Source organism: Zophobas morio, unplaced genomic scaffold (genome assembly GCF_036711695.1).
Source record: "Zophobas morio isolate AGI-343-1 ecotype UQ-CSIRO unplaced genomic scaffold, CSIRO_AGI_Zmor_V1 ptg001037l, whole genome shotgun sequence".
Lineage (NCBI taxonomy): Eukaryota > Metazoa > Arthropoda > Insecta > Coleoptera > Tenebrionidae > Zophobas > Zophobas morio.
This window is the reverse complement of record NW_026973137.1, coordinates 107,194-131,510: the sequence shown is the minus strand read 5'-3', so window position 1 is coordinate 131,510 and position 24,317 is coordinate 107,194. Positions and strand designations below refer to the sequence as shown.

General features: G+C 32.7%; 3 protein-coding genes and 1 long non-coding RNA gene across 5 annotated transcripts; 2 read left to right on the top strand and 2 right to left on the bottom strand.

Annotated features, from left to right (window-relative positions):
* Positions 1 to 804: 804 nt before the first annotated feature.
* On the bottom strand, positions 805 to 1,878 carry LOC135122246 (ubiquitin-conjugating enzyme E2 S-like). The gene is made up of 6 exons (XM_064046449.1): positions 1,798 to 1,878; positions 1,619 to 1,733; positions 1,484 to 1,561; positions 1,307 to 1,419; positions 1,182 to 1,239; positions 805 to 1,115 (listed from the first exon to the last, which is right to left on the bottom strand). Exons 1-6 carry the CDS (start codon positions 1,804 to 1,806, stop codon positions 853 to 855), a joined length of 636 nt encoding a protein of 211 aa, XP_063902519.1. The 5' UTR covers positions 1,807 to 1,878; the 3' UTR covers positions 805 to 852.
* Positions 1,879 to 16,319: 14,441 nt separating this feature from the next.
* LOC135122247 (uncharacterized) lies at positions 16,320 to 18,553 on the bottom strand. Its single transcript, XM_064046450.1, has 9 exons — positions 18,439 to 18,553; positions 18,359 to 18,391; positions 18,230 to 18,263; positions 17,698 to 17,724; positions 17,596 to 17,628; positions 17,356 to 17,439; positions 16,846 to 16,911; positions 16,576 to 16,681; positions 16,320 to 16,523 (listed from the first exon to the last, which is right to left on the bottom strand). Exons 1-9 carry the CDS (start codon positions 18,547 to 18,549, stop codon positions 16,325 to 16,327), a joined length of 693 nt encoding a protein of 230 aa, XP_063902520.1. The 5' UTR covers positions 18,550 to 18,553; the 3' UTR covers positions 16,320 to 16,324.
* A 589-nt stretch (positions 18,554 to 19,142) lies between these two features.
* Positions 19,143 to 19,785, top strand: LOC135122252 (uncharacterized). The gene is made up of 3 exons (XR_010279305.1): positions 19,143 to 19,247; positions 19,298 to 19,461; positions 19,531 to 19,785. It is a non-coding gene; the product is annotated as an uncharacterized LOC135122252 (long non-coding RNA).
* A 1,652-nt stretch (positions 19,786 to 21,437) lies between these two features.
* On the top strand, positions 21,438 to 22,953 carry LOC135122240 (protein arginine N-methyltransferase 1-like). Of its 2 annotated transcripts, none has more exons than XM_064046440.1 (8): positions 21,438 to 21,527; positions 21,587 to 21,736; positions 21,809 to 21,882; positions 21,940 to 22,082; positions 22,133 to 22,215; positions 22,333 to 22,478; positions 22,531 to 22,681; positions 22,743 to 22,953. In XM_064046440.1, exons 1-8 carry the CDS (start codon positions 21,491 to 21,493, stop codon positions 22,946 to 22,948), a joined length of 990 nt encoding a protein of 329 aa, XP_063902510.1. In that variant the 5' UTR covers positions 21,438 to 21,490; the 3' UTR covers positions 22,949 to 22,953. The 2 variants fall into 2 exon arrangements, with proteins under 2 accessions (XP_063902510.1, XP_063902509.1); XM_064046439.1 differs by having other exon boundaries at positions 22,133 to 22,235; positions 22,305 to 22,478.
* Positions 22,954 to 24,317: the final 1,364 nt, after the last annotated feature.

Below are 24,317 nucleotides of genomic sequence, written 5' to 3'. Positions count from 1 at the left end.
TATTTCATTTTGGTACTAGTTAAGCATATAAGTTAAATACTAAAAAATTACGTTAGGCATAACCTTATAGACTTATTTAATATATAATCTATTTGCTTTAAGTGAGCCTATTATATAACACGAAAAGAAAAGCAATCCATGGCTAGATCTATTTATAAAATATTTCACAATGTTAAGCCAAACTATGATAGAGGCTAAAAATTTTGTATAACCTGATATACTTGCTTTGAACTTTAAAAACAATACGCTGGTTTCAAGGTATATAGAGTTTTGTGCAACATCAAAAAGATATGTCATATGGTTATATAGTTATATATAGTATATGAGGTTACCTGATAAACTTTAAACGCGCTTTTTGCTACCTTACTTTTAGCACTAATAAGTGAGTTGCAACGTATATAACAGAGATCAAGCAAAATTTCAGATGCTAGAGTTACCTATGTAGGGGAGGGGATAACTAACTTTATGTTTTACTTAAGTCGATTTTACGATCTGAAAGTTTCGAGATCCTTGTATATTATATAAGAATTTATATATAATATGGGAGAGTGAAGAAGTAATTTACTGCGGTAAAATATTTGAGAATCTTTAACTCTACCGAGAGCCTTGCAACTTTAAGCTATGAGCGTGTACACACAATACAAGAAATCATCTGGCCAACAAGGGCCAACCCGCTTATAATTTGCAAAACTCTCAATCGAGTAACCCTAACTTTACATATGTATAAAAAATTTTATGGAAGCTATACGGAGGTGCTTACACTTAATATTTTCATTCAATAAGAAAGAGATAAAACTTCCACAATTTTAGCGTAATACAATTATTTATTGATGACTTTAAATAAAAAATCCTTTATAAGCGCTTTAGCCCCTTTTTCTTCTTAGTGTCAACGGCCTTTATTTCAGCGATCCCATTGTGGCATTCATTTAACCTATTTCCGGTGTTTCTCTCGCAAAACATTTGAGAAACAACAAAATTCTTATCCTTGCAGTCTTCTCCGCTGTTTATATCTACTACTTCGTTATTAGTACCTTTAAAATGCGCCATAGCGTGAACGGTGGTCATCAACCTTGCTCGCTTCGCATACTCATCGTACTTTTGTAAAAGTAATTTACCTACAAGTAATAATAATAGATATATATCAATAAACTTTCACATCCTCCCTTTAATTTTTTTATAACCTGCATCTTCGTTAAGTGCACTCTCGGGATTCGGCTCAATAAGAAGACATTTAATAGTCTATTAGGTGAAAAACATCAAAATCTTCTAAAAACAAGTAAAATAGAACTATATAACTCTAATGAACCAATAAAATATGGCTAATGCCTAAGTTTGGGGACCAATCTTTTTTTAAAGTGTTAACACAAATTTCTCCAGCGAGTGAAACATTAGGATGAAATATTTTTGTAAGAAAGTAGCCTACAAAGGTTGACTATTAGGTTCTAGCTTTATTAAAATAGCAATATAATTTCAAAGTGTTTACCTTTTGGGGCAGAATGTGGATACTCTTTGTCAAGTAATAATTTAACGCGGAATTTCCCTTTTTCATAAGGGGTGTCAACTTAATTTAAAACTATTAAAGTTCTATAAGTTCGTGTGTAAAACGTCAATTAAGTACCTGGCCCGTCAATTACCGCTTGTATTTCAAATAAGTTGTTTTCATTAAATATTAAATGTACTCCTTCCAGGGGATCACTAAGAATTCCTCGTATTTCCCGTAATAATAGACTTTTCTAAAACACACAGGTAAGTTGTTAATCATTTAAAAAAAAATTTTTTTGTTAATAAATGTAACACCGAAGCCATTTTCTATTTCTGAGCTTTTTAGAAAATTATACATTCGGGTCCCCCACTGCGCCCTGGGCGATATTGAAAGTGTTTTAAAAACCGGAAGGGCGGGGGCTCGTTTTCTTTTCTAGTTAAATATGCGTGTTATATGTTCAAGGGTTCAACCGCTCTGCCATTTTTTTAAACTTAAGACTTTTTTTGTCTTTAATTAGGCATAGGTGCTCTCGATTATACTGGTCTTCCTAATGCCAATGTTTTATAATAAAAATCCAAAATTTGGAGACACTTTTTCGTTTTGATAAAGAAAACTTGGTGTCATACTTTTTTTAAAACTATAAAACTACCTTAACACATTTTTGAAGCAATAACAAGCAGAAAGGCATAGTTTATTAGTTTATGTAAGATTAAATATTGTCTACTCAATAAGAAACCTTGGGACTCAGTAGTAACTTAGTGTTTATAAGATAATAACTTATTACAAGTAAGATATAATACATAATAAACATGCATATTTTTATATAATACCTTCTTTAATATAACCCATTCTTGGCTTAAACGTTTATATTACTAATTTTCTAAATAAAATGAAGGAAAAGTAAAAGCGGGCAGATTTTAAAACTTGAACTTTTATGATATAATTTTACGGAAGATTAAAAGAGAGAAGAGGTGTCCAGCATAACCGGTGTTGCAAAAAAATAATTTTAACAATATATATATGTACTTCAGCATATCGCTGGATGGCAAAATATCATAGTCAATTCTAGACTGAAAAAGCACAGAGAGATGAATAATAGCAGTATTTAAGGTTTTATACTAAGTAATAAGTCCAAAATCTAAAACCCCATACAGGTTTTCAAATAAAATCAAGTATTAAATTCCTGATCAGAAAATTTTCTCTACTATAACAAAACTATGGGTAAATGTGGAAAATAACCCTTAGTGTCTTGGTAAGAATTCCAAATAGAAATTTAATTAAATTATTGCAAGGGTCAACTTTAGCCTAAACAATTTCACAGGGCATATGGAGAACTTCCATTAGTAAACAAATTAATTGGTTTATATATTTAGTATTACGCCTAACAGGTTATTATGTAAGTCCATAATACCGCGATTGAGGGCTGTCATGTAGCTCAGTAGTTAAAAGCGTTGATGCGTGAACCCAGTTTCCGCCAGTGCGACTTTGTATGAGAAATTTTGAGGGCAAGGTTAAATACGCAACCATAAAAACCGAAAAAGGGAATCGAGTAGGTGAAACTCTCAATTTACAACTTTGAGTTTGGGCGTCAGGGTTTCTAACTGCTGAGCTAGACGAAAAGTGTTAATATAGGTTCGATGAATATTACGCTTTTAGCCAACTTGTTACCCTCTCTTTCGGCCTCTAATGGGTTGCGTGATAAAAAACGTTGTCCTCAAAAATTTTTGATTGTATTTTTCTTAATCGCATATAGGTAATAGTTTATAATTTGATCCCTCTTTTTTTAATCTTTACTCTGTTATTTCACTTTGAATTCTAAATTTTAAATTTTGATAAGTAGGATTTATCACATAAAATAGCACGGGTTAATACTAACTTTTTATTGCTACTTATTAAGGGCCTACCAAGCTGTTACTCTACAAGGTATTATTAGAATTTATAAGTTTAAAAATATAAGCATTGAGAACTGTGCTTAAAAAGAGCTACATAATGACAAAAGAGTTACTTATAAGTAAAGCACAATGCAAAGATTACAAAGGCTAAACATTTTGTTTTACATGTAACAATTAGAAACTTTAATGTGACCCCTTACAGTCTAGTAATCAACCATAAAATCTAAGTTCCCACTCATTAAATTCTTGTACGCTCTTGTTTATTTAAATTAGAGTTATCAACCAAATTAAGGTATTTCCCTAAATCACTTTGATGTCTCCTTTTGGTGTGATCCTTCTGTATATCTGTTTTATTGTTCTCTTTACGGCTCGATCCTTTTAATTGATTATCCTTAAATTAATTTTCTGGAGCTTTCAATGAGTACTCTCCATTGTTTCTAGGCGAGTTCCTTGATCTTTCAGTTCACTGGTTACAGTATATTTATAATGGTTCAATTACCTTTAATATCATATAAACGGAGCAATATGTTTTGTATCCTATTGAGAATGTTATTTTACTTATCTAAAAGCGCATTATTTTTATAATCTGTTGTTTAAGTGTTCTTTCTGCTATACCCTCATTTTATGATATATCGTTGTGTTTCTAAACCTCTGCATTTAAAAAAATTTTATGAACTCTTCATTTTTACAAAGTGTTCGGCGATATAGAGCTACTTGTTTGAATAGCTTTTAAGTTTGTCTTTATCTCGCGTGATACTTTATCCAAATATATGTTAAATAACTGTCAACAAGAACAGGACGCTTGCATGCCTGTCAGTTTATATCCACCATAAAATGTTCCTATGGACATTTTAACGTCTCTGCCTGCAACGCGCACATTTAGCAATCACTCTGTCTATTAGCTAATTAGATTTTTGTTTACTATAAAACGTTTAAATTTTCATTTCCTGCGTGAACCACTCTTCCTGTATCTTTAAACCAGATAAATGCGGTGGATCATTTAGCCATAGAGTTAGACTCGCCTGCTAGATGTGCGAACTGTGGCGAGGCACCTACCGCAAACTATCAAGGCTGCCAATATTAACCTCGGGTCCTTCAGCAGCCGAACAACCCACGCGGCACGACATCCAATTACCACCTCGGATGCTACCATTACCCAAATTATATCCTATGCATCCCGCCGGAGAGTGAGACTGCACGAAGCGCCCCTTGCGAATCTTACATTAGTAGTGCAGATTCGGTTATTCAACAACAAGAACATCGATTGCAACCAATTTTACGGCAACTTTTGTCGATGAATCTCTCAACCATGCTCGTGATCGGGGAAGGTTTAGAATTTGTTAGCAATGGCCTTACACTATCAAACGCTAATCTCATCCAATAAAATGTTTTGAAATGCGAAGGGCGTCGAGAAGAATAGATACGAGTTTCAGGAGTTAATGCAACGTACACAAAAAATAATTTCTTTCTTCAGCGAAGCACCGTTTTCTCCCAGGATTGTTGTACATCAGTAGCGGAGGAGTAGATATGTGTATCAACGAAGCATTTAACACACAATATTATTAGCAGCTCTGCAAGGAATCGAGGCAGTTGGTATTACTATCAACTTGATAAGCAGGGGCTCATGACAAATAGCAATCTATAACCGCCAAGCTAACCACTCAGGTTCGATCTTGACACTCTCTTAATGCATGACTTCCTGGCCATTCTTGCGGGTATATAACTGTAAATATTCTGCATGGAACAGCAAGGTTGCAAATCGGAACGGCTCCTTTCTTGAGGCTTACTCTGAGGAAGGCAGGTTAAGAGTCCTAGGACCTTGGTTGCAGGCACACATGGTGAAGAAGAGAGCACCACGGACCTACTGGATATCGCCGTGTGAAAAAATGTATGCCTTTCAACGATTATTGAGGCGCCGAATGAATTGTCGTCGGATCACTTGTCCGTCTTTCTCGAATTGGGCAACGAAAAAGAGGCAATAAAGATTTCCTCGATCTTACAAGAATTAAAACAAATCACCCAATTGCTCGAAGATGTGCTCCCACCGTTTAACACACCACTCGAACCCCCGCTAAACTAAACAGTGTCGTTGGTGTAATTGAGCGCCGGTGAAACTCACAGTAAAGCACTGTCGACCCGTCAAACCGTGTACCGCCCTAAACATTTTCTTGAGGGACTAAAGGTATTAATATGAGAGCGTCGGCGACTCTTTCTAGTAGTCATGCTCTTTCAAAGCGTAGAAGACAAAATCAGTCTAAACCGCCTTCACTGACACATCAGGAAAAAGCTGTGGCTCATATAAACTGTCCACGGGTTAACAAATTAAACGAAGTATCGGAAGCCGGTGGCGCTTCCTTTTGGGAATTTCTCAAGCGAGTTAGCTTCGCGGGCATAAAACTCGGCCACCACTCCCCATCGGGCGAGACCGTAGCCGGAAAAGGAAGACACAGCAAGCCCCTTTGCTGGTCCTCTAGCTGCTCAGTGTTCGTCGTTTAACCCCTTAACTGTTCGATAACGGCCCCCTTGTACCCACAGACGAATCAAATTAATTGTCAAGTTACTATTGGACAGAAAGGCACCTCGCCCTGACGGCTTTACTAACCTTAGGTTAAAACAACTGCCACAGGCTGCTATAAATCATGTATGCTGCCTGGTCAACACGGTAGTGACCTCCGGCTATCCTCCAGGGTGATGGAATATGGCCGTAGATGCGATGTTACCGAAGACATCCTAACTCGTATCCGAGCCTAGCGACTATCGACCCATCCACCTTTGGTCGGATTAACTCATTATTACTAAAACAATATATATCTTAAAACAGTGAATTTTTTATTAATGTTTTAGTTTCTTAAATCGCCAAAAGGATTGTCAAAGGTTATACTGTCTCTTTAATCTCTGGCAAAACTGTCTTTTGAATAGCTTTATCTCTTCTGGTCCATCCATTCTTGTGACCAGCCTTTTCAAACCCTTCTTTATAATTCCCATTAAGCTTAGACAGCTGCTCGTAATGAATTTTGCAATAAATTCTTCCCTAAATATATAAAACCAGGTTTAATTATGTTATTAATAAAAAAAATTATAAGTTTCACATATTATAAGACCTCAATTGAGGAAAAATCGCTCAAATTAAGAACTTTATTGCAATGACAGCAACAGAAACAAGCTTTTTAAAATAATGGATAAGTATAAAAGTTTTAAAAATAAAGATAAGATATACTTCTGTGAAAAGATAAGTTTTCATACAGAACTTGTTCTGTCACATAAACGGTTTTTTCGCATACAGTGCATTTGGGTTGTTGTTTTAAAGCAGCTAAGTCTATCTTTTTAATTTTGTATTTAAGAAATATATTTTGAGAGGCTTCTTCTACTTTTTTATCTTTCACTGCCTGCACTCGTTCAGTGTTTTCTTTTAAATTTATCTCGCACTTACTCTGGGCTATTTGTTCCTTCGCTTGTTCATCATCTTTCTGCATGTTTTCCTTTAAAGTTTTTTGGGCTCTTTTCACTTCAACTTCTCTATACTGAGCGTTAGCGGAATTTAATTCCCTGTCTCGCACTAGAAAAGGATTATTTTGGATTGTAAAAGCATCCACACTTACAACCATTTTCGCCCATCAAACGATTTCCTCCAAAGCTGGAAATTTACGACTTAACACTAATATAAGCTTATGAAAAAACAAATTTAATAGGCTTGATTTATACAAACCAAATGTGGATAAATAAAATGTTACTAACCAATAATGAAAGAGCATTAGCGGTGTCCATAAAAGCATAGCAATTACCGCTTGCATAAAATGACAGTAGATAGCCAACAGCATATGTTTATAAAATTTTTATAAATACTACAACACACTTTTAAGTAAAAAGTTCAAATACAAATTTTGAAAATTCCTTTCGTCTAATGCTTAATAATGTAACAGCTTGCACACATGAGTGTTATAAGAAATTTGAATACTTTTATTAATTTATCATGTCTCTTATTGGAAATTATTTATCGAGTTGTAAACTGTAAACTTAGTGTTAGCTTACTCTAAGTTATGCATTATTAGGACTCTAGAAGGTTATAACGAGTTTAAGAAGGTTTAAAACGTTGTAGAGGTGGGGTACATAAACATATATATTAGGACAAATATAAAATAACCAAATTTAATTTTTTTTTTATCGATAAACATTTTCGGTCATTAAATAACAAAACATTTGAAAAGAATGGATATAGTACAAAGTATACTTAAATTTAACTATTGGTTAACGTCTTCCTTTCGTTAAAAGGCAGGTTCAGGAAAATATGTTGTGAAAAAAACTTAGTATGGTGGTCAAAGCATTAATAAAACATATACACTATCGTTCAAAATTCTTTCAATTTTTGAAATTTGTTTGTAAAAACTCTATAACACTTTAATATATGACTAGTTATATTGATTCCCCATATATATATATATATGTAAGGTTAAATTGAGATCTATTTAATGTAATTTGTATTAGAGGAAATGCTTTTCTTAAGTCTTTATCGGTTTTTAAAGTTCAAGTATCTATTGAAACGATTTTGCACGTGTGTCCCCTTCTTGAAAAATTGTTTCAACTTTTATTCCAAAGAACATAATTTCAAATGTCTCTTCAGATCAGGGCATACCTTATACTAATATCTTTCGTTAATGTGGCGTCAGTAAGGTCACACTATCTCCGATCAAAGCACAATAGGGCCAGAATCGTCCTTGCAATGAACATGGGCGTCCAAAGATCTTAAAAAAAAAATCGGGATGTAGCTCGATTTGTATGAGAATCATTGGGTGCCATTGAACCTGCACAAAAAGCTTCAAAAATCATAGAAACAACATTAGATAGATCTACCGTATGAGAACATTGCATTCTGCTGGCCTCCATGCGAAAGAAAAGTGATTAAACCCACTTTGACAGACCGTCACGATCGATTAAAATTTGAGTTTGCAAAGAAGTACTAAAATTGGTCCATTTTTGACAGGGAAAAGTAATTTTTCGGACGAGACCAAATTAATCGATATGGTTCAAAAGGTATTAGGTGGCGTTGGAAGCGATCCGGTGGTATTCGAATACTTGATCACCAGTGATGGAAACGTATAAACTTGGGGGAGGATCGATTATCATTTGGTCCTGTATAACATCTGAAGGGGTCCTATATTTGGAAAAAGTGACAGGGAGAATCACCGCAAGCGCGTACATAGACATAATGATCTACCCAGAACATGCAATTGGTGTGGCCGTGGACTTGGTGAAATATAATGCCCCATATCACGCTGCACTATCGGTGCGAACCTAGCTCCAAGTACAATCTTTTCCAAGTGCTAGACTGGCCTCCGCAATTTCCTGGTCTCAATCCCTTTGAGCTTGTATAGAGAATCTTGAAGAGAAAATTGGGCCCATACGAATCAGCTCTTGCTAACTTGGACGAGATTTGGAAACGTGTACAATAAGAGTGGAAAAATATAATATTGGATCAATGCTACAATCTGATTGCTTAAGGGGATACAGTGTTTCTGGCCAGCTATACTAATTTTTAAAACCTCGTTTATTAGTTTAAATTTTTCTATGTACAAATTTGTTTCTATAACCTTTCAACTTTACAAGCTCATATCTTCGAATATTAAACCATTTTAAGATCAAGTTTTACACATGTATCTAGAACTTAGAAGTCACTGTGTATAAATTTTAAAGTAATCCATTACGTTATTGAAAAGTTATTCTATATTAATTGAAAAAATGCAATACATGAAAACAATTTTTCACGAGAGTGAATATTTAAAGCAATTTGTATAATATTAGGGCTAAAGTTTAGCTGAAAATTATATTTTTAATGCTTTTGTAATGCCTTTGCATGGCTTGTCTGGAACATGTTTATAAAAGAAAATTGTTGATATATGTAGCTATACAATACTTAAGGTAATACTTGTTATTATAATATATGGTAAGCTTACACTTTATTAACAAAAGGTTAATCCCTAACTTCACTAAAGTTATTCTTACTATGAAGGTCTTAAATCAAGAATTTTTTTTTGAACTCAAGAATCCTTTGATTTATAGTTTACCACTCTTTAAAGAACTGAGAAGGAAACTAAGTGATAGCAAAACAAGAGTTCAAAAACGGAAATATTCGAATTGAAATCTTACAGTACGAAGGATCGACAATAGTTGTTAACTTAAAAATTTTATTTTGTCAAGCTCTTCAAAATGTCAAACAGTTGTTTTTTAAAACCACTGCCATAATAACTCAATACTTTTAAGTTAAAAAAGGACGACTTACAAACTTTAATTTCTTAATCATACACAAATATAAAGCACTGCAACCAAAGAGTCCTAATTTTACTAGTTTTGCAACTCATTGTAAGTTTACACCGTGCTTGACTGCTCGGACTTAGGTTAATGTCACAAGTAATCGTTTTTAATCTTGGCCTAATTATTTTGTAAATAGGGCTTGTAGAAACCGTTTTACTTAAGAAAGGACACGTAAAGCAGAGCTTTAGAATACGCTTCGTTTAAATCCTAAGTAGAAGAGAAGACCCCTGATAAATTTCTGCAAAACTCGCTTTTTGTTTCTTAAAAAAATTCTCTAAGTCTTCACTTTAGTGGCTGCTTTGCTGTCTGCACGAATTCAGCTTCACAAACTAGATTGCTTACCTTTTACTTCTGCCGGTGTCTTGTTTTCATAACTGAGTGCTTTTTATTTTTTATCGTTTATCTTAATTATTTGCCTGCAAGAAATCCCTCGTTTATTCTATCTCTTATGTAGTAAAATTTTAGTATTTTATAAATTAGAAGCAAGAACTCCTTTGACCGCTTAGATGAGCATCATTTTGGGCATAATGAAGTTTACGCTTTCTATGTTAAACATTACTTTAAGCTTAAGTGCTCATTCCCTTTCCTCAGCCAATGGCATAAACTTAATTTGTGTTCACATTTGTGCTTGTAGTAACGCCTGTTACTTTAAAGAAAAATCTGAAACAGTGCTTTTCGGTAAATTCTTCTAAGCTAACAAATAGAGGTCACAATTACTTATACTTTTTACAAAAAACTTAAATAAGCAAGCTCTTCCAAAATTTATGAGAATAGCTCTTTTGGACTAGTAGCATTAAGATATAGCCGTTTGGGCCATAAAAGGATTTAAAAATGATAACACTTATTAGGAACCTTTTCATTTTCACATTTTTGTTATTAACTGAACAGGTATGCCTTGGGTTTCTTTAATTTATTTATAACGGTGTAAACCATTTTATATACTTAATAGATACCTTTTTTTTAATAATTTGTCATTATTTTTTTTTGTAAGAGACCCTTCACGCTAATACTTAGCAATATATACTTGAAAGCTAAGCATTGCCGTCGTGTTTTTTTTTAAAAATCCTGCAAACAATTTTATGGGCCTCAATTAATGGGAAAAGGTTTAAAGAGGAAATAGAATTATTTGTTTAACATAACTAAATGCCAGTTTAATAAAGTACGATGCTTCTTATATCTACCAAAGTTAATTATTTGAACATTGTTATTTCTCAATTGAGCAGCGAATAGGCCAAATATTATCTAAAATATTAAAATATGGTGCAAACTAACGAATTTATATGTTAGCTAATTAAGAGTTGCTAAAACTGATTTAGTATATAATTAGAAGGGTTTTATGTTCATTATGACTTATAATTACCATAACTCTTAAAGAAAGTAGTAAAGCACCCCTACACTACATGCTAACTGCACATTATCCCTTTTAAAAAGGGGCTAATCACTTTACTCGACAGAAGGTTTCAGCAAATGCGGGAACAGAAAAACTGTTCAAGAACTGAAGAGAAGAATTCTTAGCACTTTATCGTTAAGGAAATAAATATAAATTAACTAAACGGAAGAACACGCGGATAGGGAAAAGAAGCAAACAAAAAAGCCTAAACTATTGAAGCTTACGAGAGTATATAGGTGTTGCGCCTAACTCAGGACACATACCTAATAATCACTCTAAAGTTAATGGCAGCAAAAATTTGTTCTACTAAGTTATTATTCAACTATTGTAAAAGAGGGCTTCATACACACATATCCGAAGATAATATCTCTAGACTATAAAATTAAAGGAAAATGCTAAATTGTATACAACGCATTATCAATTAATAATGTATAAATAAAAATGTAATTGATGATTTATCTTAATATACTTTAATATTTGTATGTTAATACTAAAATTTGATTAGTTTTCGTAAATTTTACTTTTTACTAGTTTGTACTCAATTATTATAAGAATCAATTTGATTTATATTGGTTGGTAAAATATTAATCCTTTTCCTTTTTTTTTATTGTTTTAATTTCTAACCACTGAATGATTTAATTAGGGGTCATTTTTACTGTATAATTATGGGGAGTGTGCCTTTTACTTTCTATGTGGTTGACTTTTGTTTAAATTATTGTCTACTACGTTTAAACAATGTCTTTTGGCGTTCAAATGTAAAAATAACTTTGTTATCTATTCTTTGATACGCCACATTAGTAGTTATAACTAATTGTAGTATCTGGCATAGGTTTAAGGGATTTCCGTTTTGTAAATGAAGGAACTTGACAGCCTTCTCTTAAGACCTTTTTAAGCTAAGTGATATATTCTCAAGGTTATCAACAATCAATTTAATTAAAAAAAAAGTTTATATCTATGATACTTGAGTTTCCTATTTGCAGATATGCTTAACTTTTGCTTTTACGTAGTCTAGTATTGAATCTTATAAAATTATAGTGCCCCTATTCACAACTGTACCTTAATATTTATTCGTGATTAGGAACTCGAAGTAACTAGCCTTTCTAATATCTTTTGTTATACACGATGACAATTAATATTAATAAGCCGCCTTCCTTTAGCATATATCTATCAAAAAAAAATTAAACACGATTACAAAAAGATTCATCGCCATAACTTACTAACATGTTGATAACATTTCCTTTAATCAGACTATTTTTGTTTCCCAAATTAACTTTGCCCAAAAAGGCGAAGTCAAACTGAAATATCTTAATTTTATTTTATTATTAAAAGATGAATGTACATATAGACAAAGTGGCGGCAAATTAGACCCTGCAAGTTTTAGTTATATAAAGTTAGATTTTCCACTTTGTTACTATAAACAATAGGTAACTTTTGGGGGGCAGTTAACTTACTTAATACGATGAAAATTAGTCTAAAGATTAAGGTTAATAACAGATATGGAGTTTAAGTTAACGTTAAAGGAAAAGCAAAAGCTAGCTATGCTAGCTTCACTGCTTTCGATATATTGTCCTTTGCTTGAGTTGACTTTAATTTGTACTCTTCACGGCCTTATCTATGCCTAGAGGTACCTCTATGATCGAATTTACCTAATTAAAATGATTGAGGAAAAAAAAGTATTAAAACCGGCCATGTTGTCCATAAGAGTTATTTCGCTTTTCTTTTAGGCTGTCACTCTAAGTTTTAGAAAAACTTCCAGAGTTTACGATAAGAGTCAAGTGTTTATTAACTTGCGCTGAGGACTTCTGTTCTACCAAAATACATTATTGGTTGCTTCGGTAAGTTTCTTTTACATTACTTAAAGGATTTTTTGGGTTTTTCCGGGATAACTTGGCTTTTAAAAACTTTCAGGTTGGGAAGGCGTAGTTTTATATAAGCTGGTCTCCAATAATTACTGAGGTAATTGTCGGTGGTTATTAGTCAAATTTTGCCTACCTTTACTACACGACTTACCAAGACTCTAAAAAACTTTTTTTGTGCTAACTTATAGTTACTGTTTCCTATTTACGGGTGAAAGTTTTCTTCAAAATCAGTACTGAAAAAGTTTAAAAACAGTTTCTTTATCGCCGAAAATAAAGCAGTCACCACCGTATATTTTAAAAAGGACATCTCTTAAAAAATAACTTCCGCAACTACTAAGTCAATTGTTATATCCATAATTTAGTTGCAGTAACATAGTTTTGCATAATTATAGCATATAATTTGCTAAATGGAGTCTGACTAGTGCTCAATAGAAAAGTCTAGCTGATTCTTTTAAAAAGTATATCCGTGGTGTTTACGTTTATAATTGCTTTATATATGCCTACTGCGTGCGTGTTCAAACTTTTAAGTTGTCTAAAATATCAATTTGAAGTACTTAGTCAAGCACAGGAGGGAACACTTCAGCTTCTGGCTTTTGTGGCTTCCCTGCATAATATATGTAGTTTCCTGGTGGTCAATAGTTTTTTGTTGACTTCTGATCTTCAAAACTCAAAAAATAGTAAAACAGACCTGTTTAGTTACCGCTTCTCTCGCTGTAACGTATTTATGTAAGTTTATAGTTCCCAAACTTCTCTGTCAAGCTGGTTGCGCTTTCTTTATAAGATTTCGTCATATAGTCTTATCTTTGTTTAGTACGGCGCTTCCTTGACCTAAGTTTCTCTTTTACAGTATATATAAAGTTGTTCCACGTAACATATCACCTTTAAAACTTTTGTCTATTACAATTTAAGGACTAAAAGCCGGTTCAATAAAAAGAACTAGAGGGCGTAGTTAACCTTTTAAAAGCGATTCTCTCGTTTTTTATGTCATGTTTAAATCGTTTGTGGAGGTGTTCACGTCGATGCTGTAGTAGTTTTATAGCTTTGTTTACTCAAGACTTAAATAATCTACCTCTTGCACACTAGTTCTTAATTCGCCACGATATAGGGATAATAAAAAAAGAAAAGACAAAAATAAAGTTGGACCAAGAAAATATAAAAAATTAAGAAAATAAAAAAGCAAGGAACTTGCAAATATTAATAAAACCAGGTAGTGTGTGAAAGTAAAATAAATTTGTAAAGTTGTTAAATATCCTCTGCAAAAGTTAGATCTCAACAATAGAGCAACAAAATGTTGAGGAACATATAAGTGTTTAAGCAAAATGGAGATAAAATGAATAAACTAATAATTTGAAGAACGTTAATAAAAATATAAGGAAAAGTATACCAAAATGAAGTTAAAGAAACAGCTACAAACGCGAAACGTTCAAAGTTATTCACCTACGCACTTATCGAGCAACGCCCGTTAATGAAAATTAAAATATTCAAAGAAATTATACTTCTCACCGACGGTATAAAGAAGTTTATGTACGATGTCTTACAGCCTTATGTTTACTGTACCTTCCTATGGCTCTGAAGTGTTTTTTGTATCTTAAGGAGAGGCTGTTAATAACCTTAATAGTTCATACTAACCAATTTAAAAACATTAAGAAAAAAAAATATGAGCTAAACGTATCACTTGAACAAAGTAAGTGGAATTCCTTATAAAAGCACTGTTAAACGTACAACCTTTTATGTAAGCATAGTGTCAATTCTAGTTCGAAAGACGTTAACCTTAAAGAGGTTGGAAATATAATCTAGCTCTAGAGAGTACTAGATAGCACTGCATACAAAATGATAAAACATGGCTTTTTTATGACTAATTCAATAAAACAGTGATAAGGAAAAGGCTATTACTAGGTCCATTTTTAAACAACTTTAGACTTTAACCAAAAAAAAAATTGTTTAATACCAAACCGTTATTTTTTAAAGAACTAGATTAACGGATATCAGTGAGCGCAAAGAAGTAAATACTACAGCAAACTAATAATTTATAGGAATCAAAACAGAGTAACACAATAGAGTTAATTATTATGTTAAAAACGAATAATAAAAACTTTTTAAGTTTTCAAGCTCTTTTTTTACTAAAGCAAACAGTAAAAAAAAACTTAAAAACGGGCAATGGGCTAAAACGGAGTCACTTTGTGTAGGATGCTAGTAAGTACGACAGGCAAAAGCTATAAAAACTTCAGTCAATTATAACTTTCATAATAAAAATAAATTATATAGCAATCTGTTATAATTATAGTTATACGTTTACACAAAACATATTAAAAGTTACTTACTGTCTCTCACACGTGGGATCAGCCTTAAGCAACCTTCACTTTGCGCGAATCCCCCTTGACTACAATACTTTTGAAACCGTTCAGTGGTACCGTTTAATTTTTTTTTAGTTGAAAAAGAGAACATTTTTACAAAAATATTGAAAGTCGCCCTTGGCGTGAACTCTGCAGCCAAATCATCTTAATTTATTAAGCAACTAAACATGGAGCACTTTATGTTTCATTAAAACTGCTGTCTTACTTTTTTGCACTCCTGTGCTATTTTAAGGTGAGAAATAATATAACCAGCGAAATAAGGTTACTTTTTTAAATACAAAAAAAACCGTACGCAGCGGTCTCCAGGTATATAGCACTTAAATGAATTTTTGCAAAGCTTAAGCCGTAAAAAATAAAACTTGTTTAGTGAAGCCGAGTGCTATTTAATTCCTAAACTTAAGTCAGCACTCTAACGAAAGAGCTTAAGGTCCTTCCTTTAGGTAAAGCACTATATATCTTTCCTATTAATAAAACACAAAAAAACCTTTTGTTTATTGCCAAAATAAATAAAAGGATACACTGATTTTATAGTATAGTACTAAAAAGCAAAAGCCCGCTTGTTTTTTAGCTAGTAATGTCTTTTTTGCTCTTACTAGAAATAAAAAAGTATACTGGTTATTTATATAGAAGTGTTATAAAGCCAGAGCTTGCTTATTTTAAAGCTAGCGATTGCTATTACTAAGTGAGGCACGTAATATAAGCCTGACTTCGTTACGCCCCCAATGTTTGTTTACTTTACCTTATGGTAGTATTAAAAGGTTTAACTGGGCCACAATATATTTATGGTCGCAAGTGAATATTAAATGTTTTTAAAGTTTTTTTTAAAAGTTTCTAAAGATAATTACGACAATCACAGCCTCAGAATTAAGCATCACTTTTCTATATTAGTTACTTAATAAATGTAAATTATCATTACTAACAGCTTATCTACTTTTTCTTATAACAAATACCGTAACAATGTTATTTCCAACCAAATCACTCGCCTTCTAAGTTAAAGTCAAAAAAAACGTGACTCAGTTTATACGGAAAATTTAAAGGTTTTAATATATTGCAGTGCTTTTTGAGGCTTTCTTGGCTCTATCAGCGAATTTTGCATATATAGTGGTAGAAATAAAAGCCATAGAGCCAAAGAGCACAGGCACTAAGAAATAGTATTCAAGCGATAGCGACGTGTGTTCGGTGAAATTTCGCTTGACGTCAACAGTAATCCAAAATAAGATTAAGATGACTCCAGTCAGCCTATAACAGTCGTTAATTTATATAATAGTGAAATCCTGATGAGTAGTGGTACCCGCAAAAAGAAGAAAAGTAAGCCAAAAATGGTTTATACAGAGACGCACTTATTAACAAAATGCTGAAAGCAAAGAGAGTAACTGAAAAGGTCAACAGGATGATTCCTTATTAATATATGATTAACATTATTATAAAAAAGTAAAAAAAAGTTTTTAACAAAATAACACTTTTTATAAAGTGTAAATTAAATTCACATTCCTGCTTTTATAAAGATATCATAAAATTTAAAAAAGTAAATTGCATTTCGAGACTATATATATTAATAAACCTCTTCTATAAGGTTCGCATAAATGTTTAATTAAATTTGTTCTTTTCAAATTCCCTATTATTTCAACTAGAAAAATTAAATTAATAACTTGAAATACTTATATATATAAACTGTGCTATAAAAACAGAGGCTTAACCAAAGTATTAATATTGATTTAAAACAATAGAATAATCATTAAAAAAAATCAAAATTAGTCTGTTGCTTATGTTCCTAATTTTAAGATAATAAATTTACTCATAATATACAGGGCGAAGATAGATGAAACTAAACTGCTCTGCACGAGTAGAATTAATATTATAACTAAATGAAACTAAATCATATTATAAAATAGTGAATGAAAATATGTAATACTTGAGGGTTAAGTATTATTTTTAATATAAACCAAAAAAATCTTTTTAAAGTAATTAAAATTATGTATTAGCTTCAAGTAGTCAGGAGATAATATATAGATATTAATATATACTACGCTAGTAAAGTAAAACTAAATTAATAACTTTAAAAAAAGTGCACCAAAGCGGCGGATGCCTTCCCTCATTAGCAAACCAGAAGTTTGACTTGACGTCGAAAATCCATTAACAAAATTCGTGTTCGGTGCTTAAGGGTTATTATTAATATTTATAAAAGAATATTATGGCTCTAACTTTAAAAACCACGCTGGAAAAGTAGCGTTAATATTATAACAATATTTGAAAAAAAGCTAAATTAGACTAGACTAATTTTTTACTTAATATTTTTTATTTATATAGTAACCTCCAAAAACGCGGAACTCTTCCCTTTGCAGATCTATAATAGATAAAAAGTATTAATAATTTCCATAAAAGCAAAAATAGACTAAGTATATTATAGAGATACCATGTAACTTGTATCTCGTTCCCATATCTGGTCATAAAATAAATATGATAAAATCTATTAGTCATAAATTATTGGTAATTTTTTTTAAAAAAAGGTTAAACAGACAAATTTTAAATAAAAAAAATTTAGAGTAAAATAAGAAATATTCCTACAAATAAAGGCTAATATATATAACTATGTACTAGTAAGAACAAAAAAGGTACTATCGTTAAAATAAGAAAGATGGCGAAAAATATAAGCAAACAATATATTTATCTTCTAAAGCTCATAAAAACAATTATTATGCTGTGGGAGTAAATCCTAATAAGCTTAATAAAAAGTAAAGAAAAGTATTTAATTTTACTTGTATAATAAGGTAACAATAATTTATAGAAATGTGATAAAATATCAAAATTAAATTTTAGAAAAAAATTAACTGTAAATGCTCTTAAAAATAATAATTTTCATTATAGTTGTTTTCTTAGGTAAAAAATTAAAAAAAATTCCGATAATCTTAAGTAATAAAACGTAAAATTTATGTTTAATAAAATACCCAATGTTTGAGGTAATTCGTAGGCGCTTATCACCTATTACAACATTTAAAAATAGTAAAAAAAAACAACGTCCTTCAATAACTTAGGGAGTCAAGTATATTTTAATTTAAAAGCAATAGAAAAGTAACCTGGCAAAGCGAAGATATGACTGAAAAGGTAATCTTAAATAAAATTAAGCTCTCATACAAAAAAAAAAAAAGAATTTCACCTCATTATTAGCAAAAGGTAAACGAAACAATAAGGCTGCTCCAACAAGTGCGACAACCCACAAAAGAAGATTGACACTGAAAAAAACGCTGGTCCACCCGGAAACCTTCATCGAACCGAACAAGAACAGAAAAGCTTTTCTACTATGTGGCACGCTTCAATTCATAAATATACTCCATATACAAATATTATTGGCATGCGTTTTTTTAAAACACATGGAGTTTGCCATGAAATGGTTGGTACGTAAAAAATCTTGATAAACATTTAATAACTGTAATTAGTAAAAGTGCTTTAAGTTGTTAACAACAGGTATTTTTTTAAATAATTTTTAATCATTTTATTCATAAAATTTAATTTATAGAATTAAAAAAAACATATTATCTTATTAAAATGTTTTGCTTATCAATAACGAATCGGCATTTTTAAAGGCTTATAAGCTCCCATCATTCTTGTTAACATGCGAAGAACAACTTACAAAAATTTTTGTTAGTGTATAATACAATAAGAAACCTATATCTAAATTTTTTTTTCTTATATGTAGGCGTTTAATTAATTTAACAGTTTATTTTTATTTTTAGATACTTAACCATTTAATTTTATAAAATTGTTTTAAAAAAACTTTGAAATTAACTTGTATGGGGCCATGTAAATGACCGTTGCTCGTTATTTATTTTTTTATAATTTTTCCGTAAACAGTAAAGTTATGACGAAATCATTAAAACTACGAAAACAACTATTACTGCAACCTCCACTTGTAAAGATGAACTTTACGTTAAGCAACCCGCCAAGTTTTTTTAACATACAATAAAAGTATCAAACATAATTAAATTGTCGCTAGAAATTTTATTTGTTTTTTTTAGCGTGGTTGAGGTGCTCCGCAAGTTTGAATTTTACTAGACTATTTTTAAACAACGGTATTACGCGAGCTGCGCATTTTTCGTTTGGTTGGAAACTACGTGCTGCTAAAAGCATCTTTATAATTAAACATGTCTCAATTACTCAAGTACACAACACTTCCATACTTGTAAGATTAACATTTATAAGGCAACGTTAGAATTGATAAATATTTTAAAGTATAAATTTTTTTTTATAGAGCATGTCACTTCCTTGGTCTCCCAGGCACCCGGCAATGGCACGCAAATGTTTCAATTATGGTATAAGCTGCTCGTGTTTTCGACTTGCAGCCCATAGCGTTCTTTCTGCAAACGGGGAAGAAGCTGCTTGAAATGTATTAGCCTTATCAGGCCTCGTGCTTTTAGCTTTATTGAATAGAAGCCATCTATACGGTAATATTGTTCGTTTTAATCTACTTCCACTTTCGCTGCTCACTAAAAAAAGGGGAGTCCACTTGTTATTATTCACTTTAATGGTAAATTTAAGCATTAATTAGTTTATTGGCTAGGTCCACTAAAAACAATTTAATTCGAACATAAAATTTTAAAATTACAAGGGTTTAACTACATCTTTAAATATTGAAACATGAATAGGTTATAATTAAGTTAAAAGAAATAGTGAAACAGAAAAAAGAAAAGGAGTAATGAAGAAATACAGTTACTTCTTTTTTTACTAAAAATCTTCATATATATGTATGTATATTCCATAAAGAATAAATAAAAATTACAGTAAAAAAATCAAGTTCGTAAATCTCCGAATCCATCATTATGTTTACCTTTTAAAGTATTTTTTTACTAAATATGTAACCAACATTAATTTATGATAGACTAAGTTGTCAATTTCCTACCATGTTTTTTTTTATTGAGGACACTTCCTGGTGCTCGCTCGGGTCGAAAAAAAAAAAACCGAACTTACGAGCTCTCAACCATATGTATTTAAAATAATTCTACCCCTAACCCATGTAATATATTTGGAGTCCATTGTTCCCTCGGCGATAACGTGTGCAGGCCCAGATTTCGTAGTTGAACTCACCTGTTAGTAGTCGATTAATGCGCTGACTGAACCGCTCGTAGGTGGCGACAGCATTACGTCGAAAAACGTTACTCAGAGGTTCAACCTAGTGACCTTTATACAAGGCGTCCTTGAGAACAAACCACGGTGCGCCGGTCATAAGGCGTAGAAGCTTATTTTGTCTACCTCGAAGCGAAAAATATTGATGAGTCGTAGGCCAGGCAGTAGACGCATATGTCATGATCGGTCGGATGCAAGACAAATACAAGCGTCGTTGGTTGTGTTAGTGAGAGATTGCTTCGAGCCCAAAGTGAAGGGTAAAGAGTTTGAACCGCCGCCTGGATCTTCGCAGCGATATAGTTTACTGCGGCGCCACGAGAGCTTCTTGTCAATTATGACCTCCGGGTACTTCGCCAGAGGAGATCATGGGGCTGTCTTATCGTCAAAGGTCGTGCGCTTCTTTGTAATAAAAAGGGCTTTGCTCTTTTCCGCGTTGATAGTAATTTTCCAACGACGACACCAGTTGGGGAGTGTCACTAGGTAGTACTGCAGATGCTGGCGCAATAGGGCAGGCGACTTTGAAGAGGAGTAAATCGACATATTATCCGCATACAAGGCAATCCGCGTGTGGGAGCCGTCAGGTTATGGTGCGTCGCGTTGATAAAGTGCAAAGAGTAAGGGTGATAAATGAGATCCTTGTGAAACTCCGGATGTTAGTAGTCTTAGGGGTGAGCGCGCATGGCCCCTAGTACATCAAAGACGCGGTCATCAAGGTAAGGTTTGATCACGTTAAAAGGAATAGTAGGAAGGGCTATGGCTTGTAATTTGTAAAGCAAGCCCTTGTGCCAAACTTGGTCAAACACTTTTTTCGACATCAAGAAAGACGGCGTCCGTCGCCTTGAAGGTACGGGTTGTCCACTCTGTCAAGCGGAAAAGTTGTTTAGTGGAATGTTCTTGTCGAAATCCAACTCTGGGACTCTGGCAGGGGGTGGCTTAAGTCTTCCTACCGTGTTACAAACTTTGCGTGCTTTTATAAGCAACATCCACTTACATTTAAACACGTGGCCTAGTGTCACCTTAGTCTGCTGTGGAAAGTAAACAGTCGTATCAATTTTTAATTAAAAAAAAACTAAACTAAAAAGAGTAGGATGAATGAAAGGTATATTGCTCGAAATGGCACAAAAGGTGTTTTTTTTATAAACCTCCTTTTTGAGTACTTTTGTCAGTAGTATAAATTATTTTAGGAGTTATAAATCCCGATGGCACACTCACAAGTGCAGATTATTACTTTGATTCTTACGCCCACTTCGGGATTCATGAAGAAATGCTAAAAGATGAAGTTCGCACTTTAAGTTATAAAGAAGCAATCATGAATAATAGACATTTATTTGAAGGTTTTTTTTAATCTTCGTTGTTACTACTATAGTTTTTACTATCATATATAATTGTAACTTCTTGGAATTTAGGCAAAACAATTCTTGACGTGGGGAGCGGTACGGGTATACTTTGTTTGTTTGCAGCTAAAGCTGGGGCCAAAAAAGTACTTTTTTTTTTTTAACCTTTTTATTTCTTTGTGTAATGTGAAAATTAAAAACAGGTTATCGGTGTTGAGTGCTCTTCCATCATCAAAATCGCGTCCAATATTATCAAAGATAACGGCTATGATCGTATTATCACACTCATCCAGGGAAAAATAGAAGACGTGGAGCTGCCGGTAGATCAAGTCGATATTATCGTTAGGTTCATCTTAGATTTCTAATTTTATTGATGCAATGGTCTAACTAATAAAGCGAATGGATGGGATACGCCTTATTTTACGAATCCATGCTTTCCTCTGTTTTGTTTGCGCGCGACAAGTGGCTAACTCCTAACGGTCTTATATTTCCCGATCGTGTAGTTTTGTGTTGTTTTGTTTACATTTAAACTTGTAATAATAATATTATTGTTGCTCTATTATTGAAGGCTTCACTTATTATAACTGCTATCGAAGATCAAGAATATAAAGCCCAGAAGATTGATTGGTGGAACAACGTTTATGGATTTAACATGCAATGCATAAAAGAGTTGGCCTTAAAGGAACCCCTAGTGGATGTTGTTAATAGCAACCAAGTCGTTACTAGGAGTTGTCCTATTAAAGTCTCGCGTTCTTTTTACTTACTCTAAATAGAAAATCAGTTTTTTTTTCCAGACAATCGATATGTTTACAGCGAAAAAAGAGGATCTTGACTTTACCGGCTTGTTTCGCCTGGAGGCCAACCATAACGACTACATTCACGCGTTTGTTCTTTATTTTCACATTGAATTTTCAAAATGCCATAAACCCGTACACTTTTCTACAGGTTTACTTTGACATAGATCTGCTTTAAACAATTAAATTATATTCCCAATCACACCCTGCAGGCCCTTTGGATCCCTACACGCACTGGAAGCAAACTGTTTTCTATATTGACGATGTGCTTGTTATAAAGAAAGGCGAAGTCGTTTCTGGACGCCTCCGTTGCCGGCCCAACGATAAAAATAATCGGGATATTGACTTTGAGCTGGAGTATTTGCACAAAGGCGCTATACAGCAGAGCGCTGGAATACGTGTATATACGATGCGATAATCGGCGCACAGGAGTTCTACTTTGTAGAAAAAAAAGATTTAAAATAAAGTTTATTGCTATATTACTTTATCATAAGTTATAGATTCATAAGAGCCATCCATTTTTTTTAAATAAATGGTTCCGCCTCGCATGGACTTTTTTACGTTCCGCTTAAACTGTTCTTCGTCCCTCATTGCCTCGCAAATTTCCTTAGTCAACCCATCATCGCTGTTCGGTTCCAGCATGAGATGTAACAAGCCTTATAATAAGAGTAAAATTAACTCTCTAATTTTTTTTTTCAAAAAAAAATATGCAACCGAGAATGAACATTGTTAATGTGAGCGTGGGTTTGTACTCCTCTCTTAAGATATTTAAACAAACGCCTCCAGTGACACTTAGATTGGGGTGGTATACTTTTTCTAAGACCGAAACTTTAGGAGGAGCGAAAGGATACTGCGAAGTAAACTTAAATTGAAAATTAAAATGGCCTCCCTTGTACGGCCCTTCATTTGTACATATAATTACAAAAATGTAATTACAATAAATACAAAAACCGACCAGAATCAGGACATATAGTTACCCGCAAATTCTTCAAATCCTTTTTTCCATTAATGAATGTTAGAGAGCACTGTGAAGGCAAGTAAAGCTCACCTAAGTCTTTGCTAAGTCTGATATCAGCGCTATCTAGTAAATTGTTATTTTTTATTATGTATTATTTTTAAATTAAAAAATTGATTTAAGTTATCCACTCTTGTAATAAGTCGCTACACAAAAGTTCACCTAGTTTAGAACCGGTCAAAGTATTTTCGATAGCCTCAGTTTTGTTTTCCTTCTCCTTTTTTTCTTTTAAATTTTTAAGCATTTTGATCCGAAATTGAGAACTTAATATTGAACAAAGCTAATACATAAATTATTAAACGTTTTTTAGGCCATACAAAAAAAGTTAAGGCAATATATCTTAATAACGTTATAATACAGCTCACTTTCATACTCTTTTGGAAGGCATATGCTGTGGGTGCTATCAGGTGGCTTCTATGTGAACAGATATGTGCTGTGCTTTTAATCGTCGGGTTACAGTTATTGTGTATCAGAAGCTTGTTTTAAATAAAGAGGTCCCACATATAAATTTAAGGAGGACAGGAAGTTTTTTAAATCCTTTTAAAAAAGCTAATCCTTCGGGATATCGTACGAGATCGTTTGTACTTGGGACGTTTAAACGTGTGTTTTACGCAATCCTTACATAGTATACAAACTCTATTTCCCATTAATATGTAACACTCTGGAAAAAATGTAAAATAAACTTTTAGTAGAATCGCCTAACTCAGTGTACTTTCTTAACCTTTTTTTTGATTTACCGAATATTTTACCTAAGAAGTTAAACATAAGTATA

Bases quoted from the DNA above. Each gene is read 5' to 3' on its own strand.
- LOC135122240 (XM_064046439.1), top strand. From the start codon at position 21,491: ATGAATGAAAGGTATATTGCTCGAAATGGCACAAAAG. The intron at 22,236-22,304 runs GTAGTTTTGTGT...CTATTATTGAAG, and splicing joins GTCTTATATTTCCCGATCGT to GCTTCACTTATTATAACTGC. The intron at 22,479-22,530 runs GTCTCGCGTTCT...TTTTTTTTCCAG, and splicing joins CTAGGAGTTGTCCTATTAAA to ACAATCGATATGTTTACAGC.
- LOC135122247 (XM_064046450.1), bottom strand. From the start codon at position 18,549: ATGAAGGTTTCCGGGTGGACCAGCGTTTTTTTCAGTGTCAATCTTCTT. The intron at 18,392-18,438 runs GTGAAATTCTTT...ATTTTATTTAAG, and splicing joins TACCTTTTGCTAATAATGAG to ATTACCTTTTCAGTCATATC. The intron at 18,264-18,358 runs GTTACTTTTCTA...ATGTTGTAATAG, and splicing joins TCATATCTTCGCTTTGCCAG to GTGATAAGCGCCTACGAATT.
- LOC135122246 (XM_064046449.1), bottom strand. The intron at 1,562-1,618 runs GTACTTAATTGA...TTTTAAATTAAG, and splicing joins AGCGGTAATTGACGGGCCAG to TTGACACCCCTTATGAAAAA. The intron at 1,240-1,306 runs GTTCATTAGAGT...TTCACCTAATAG, and splicing joins GCATTAGCCATATTTTATTG to ACTATTAAATGTCTTCTTAT.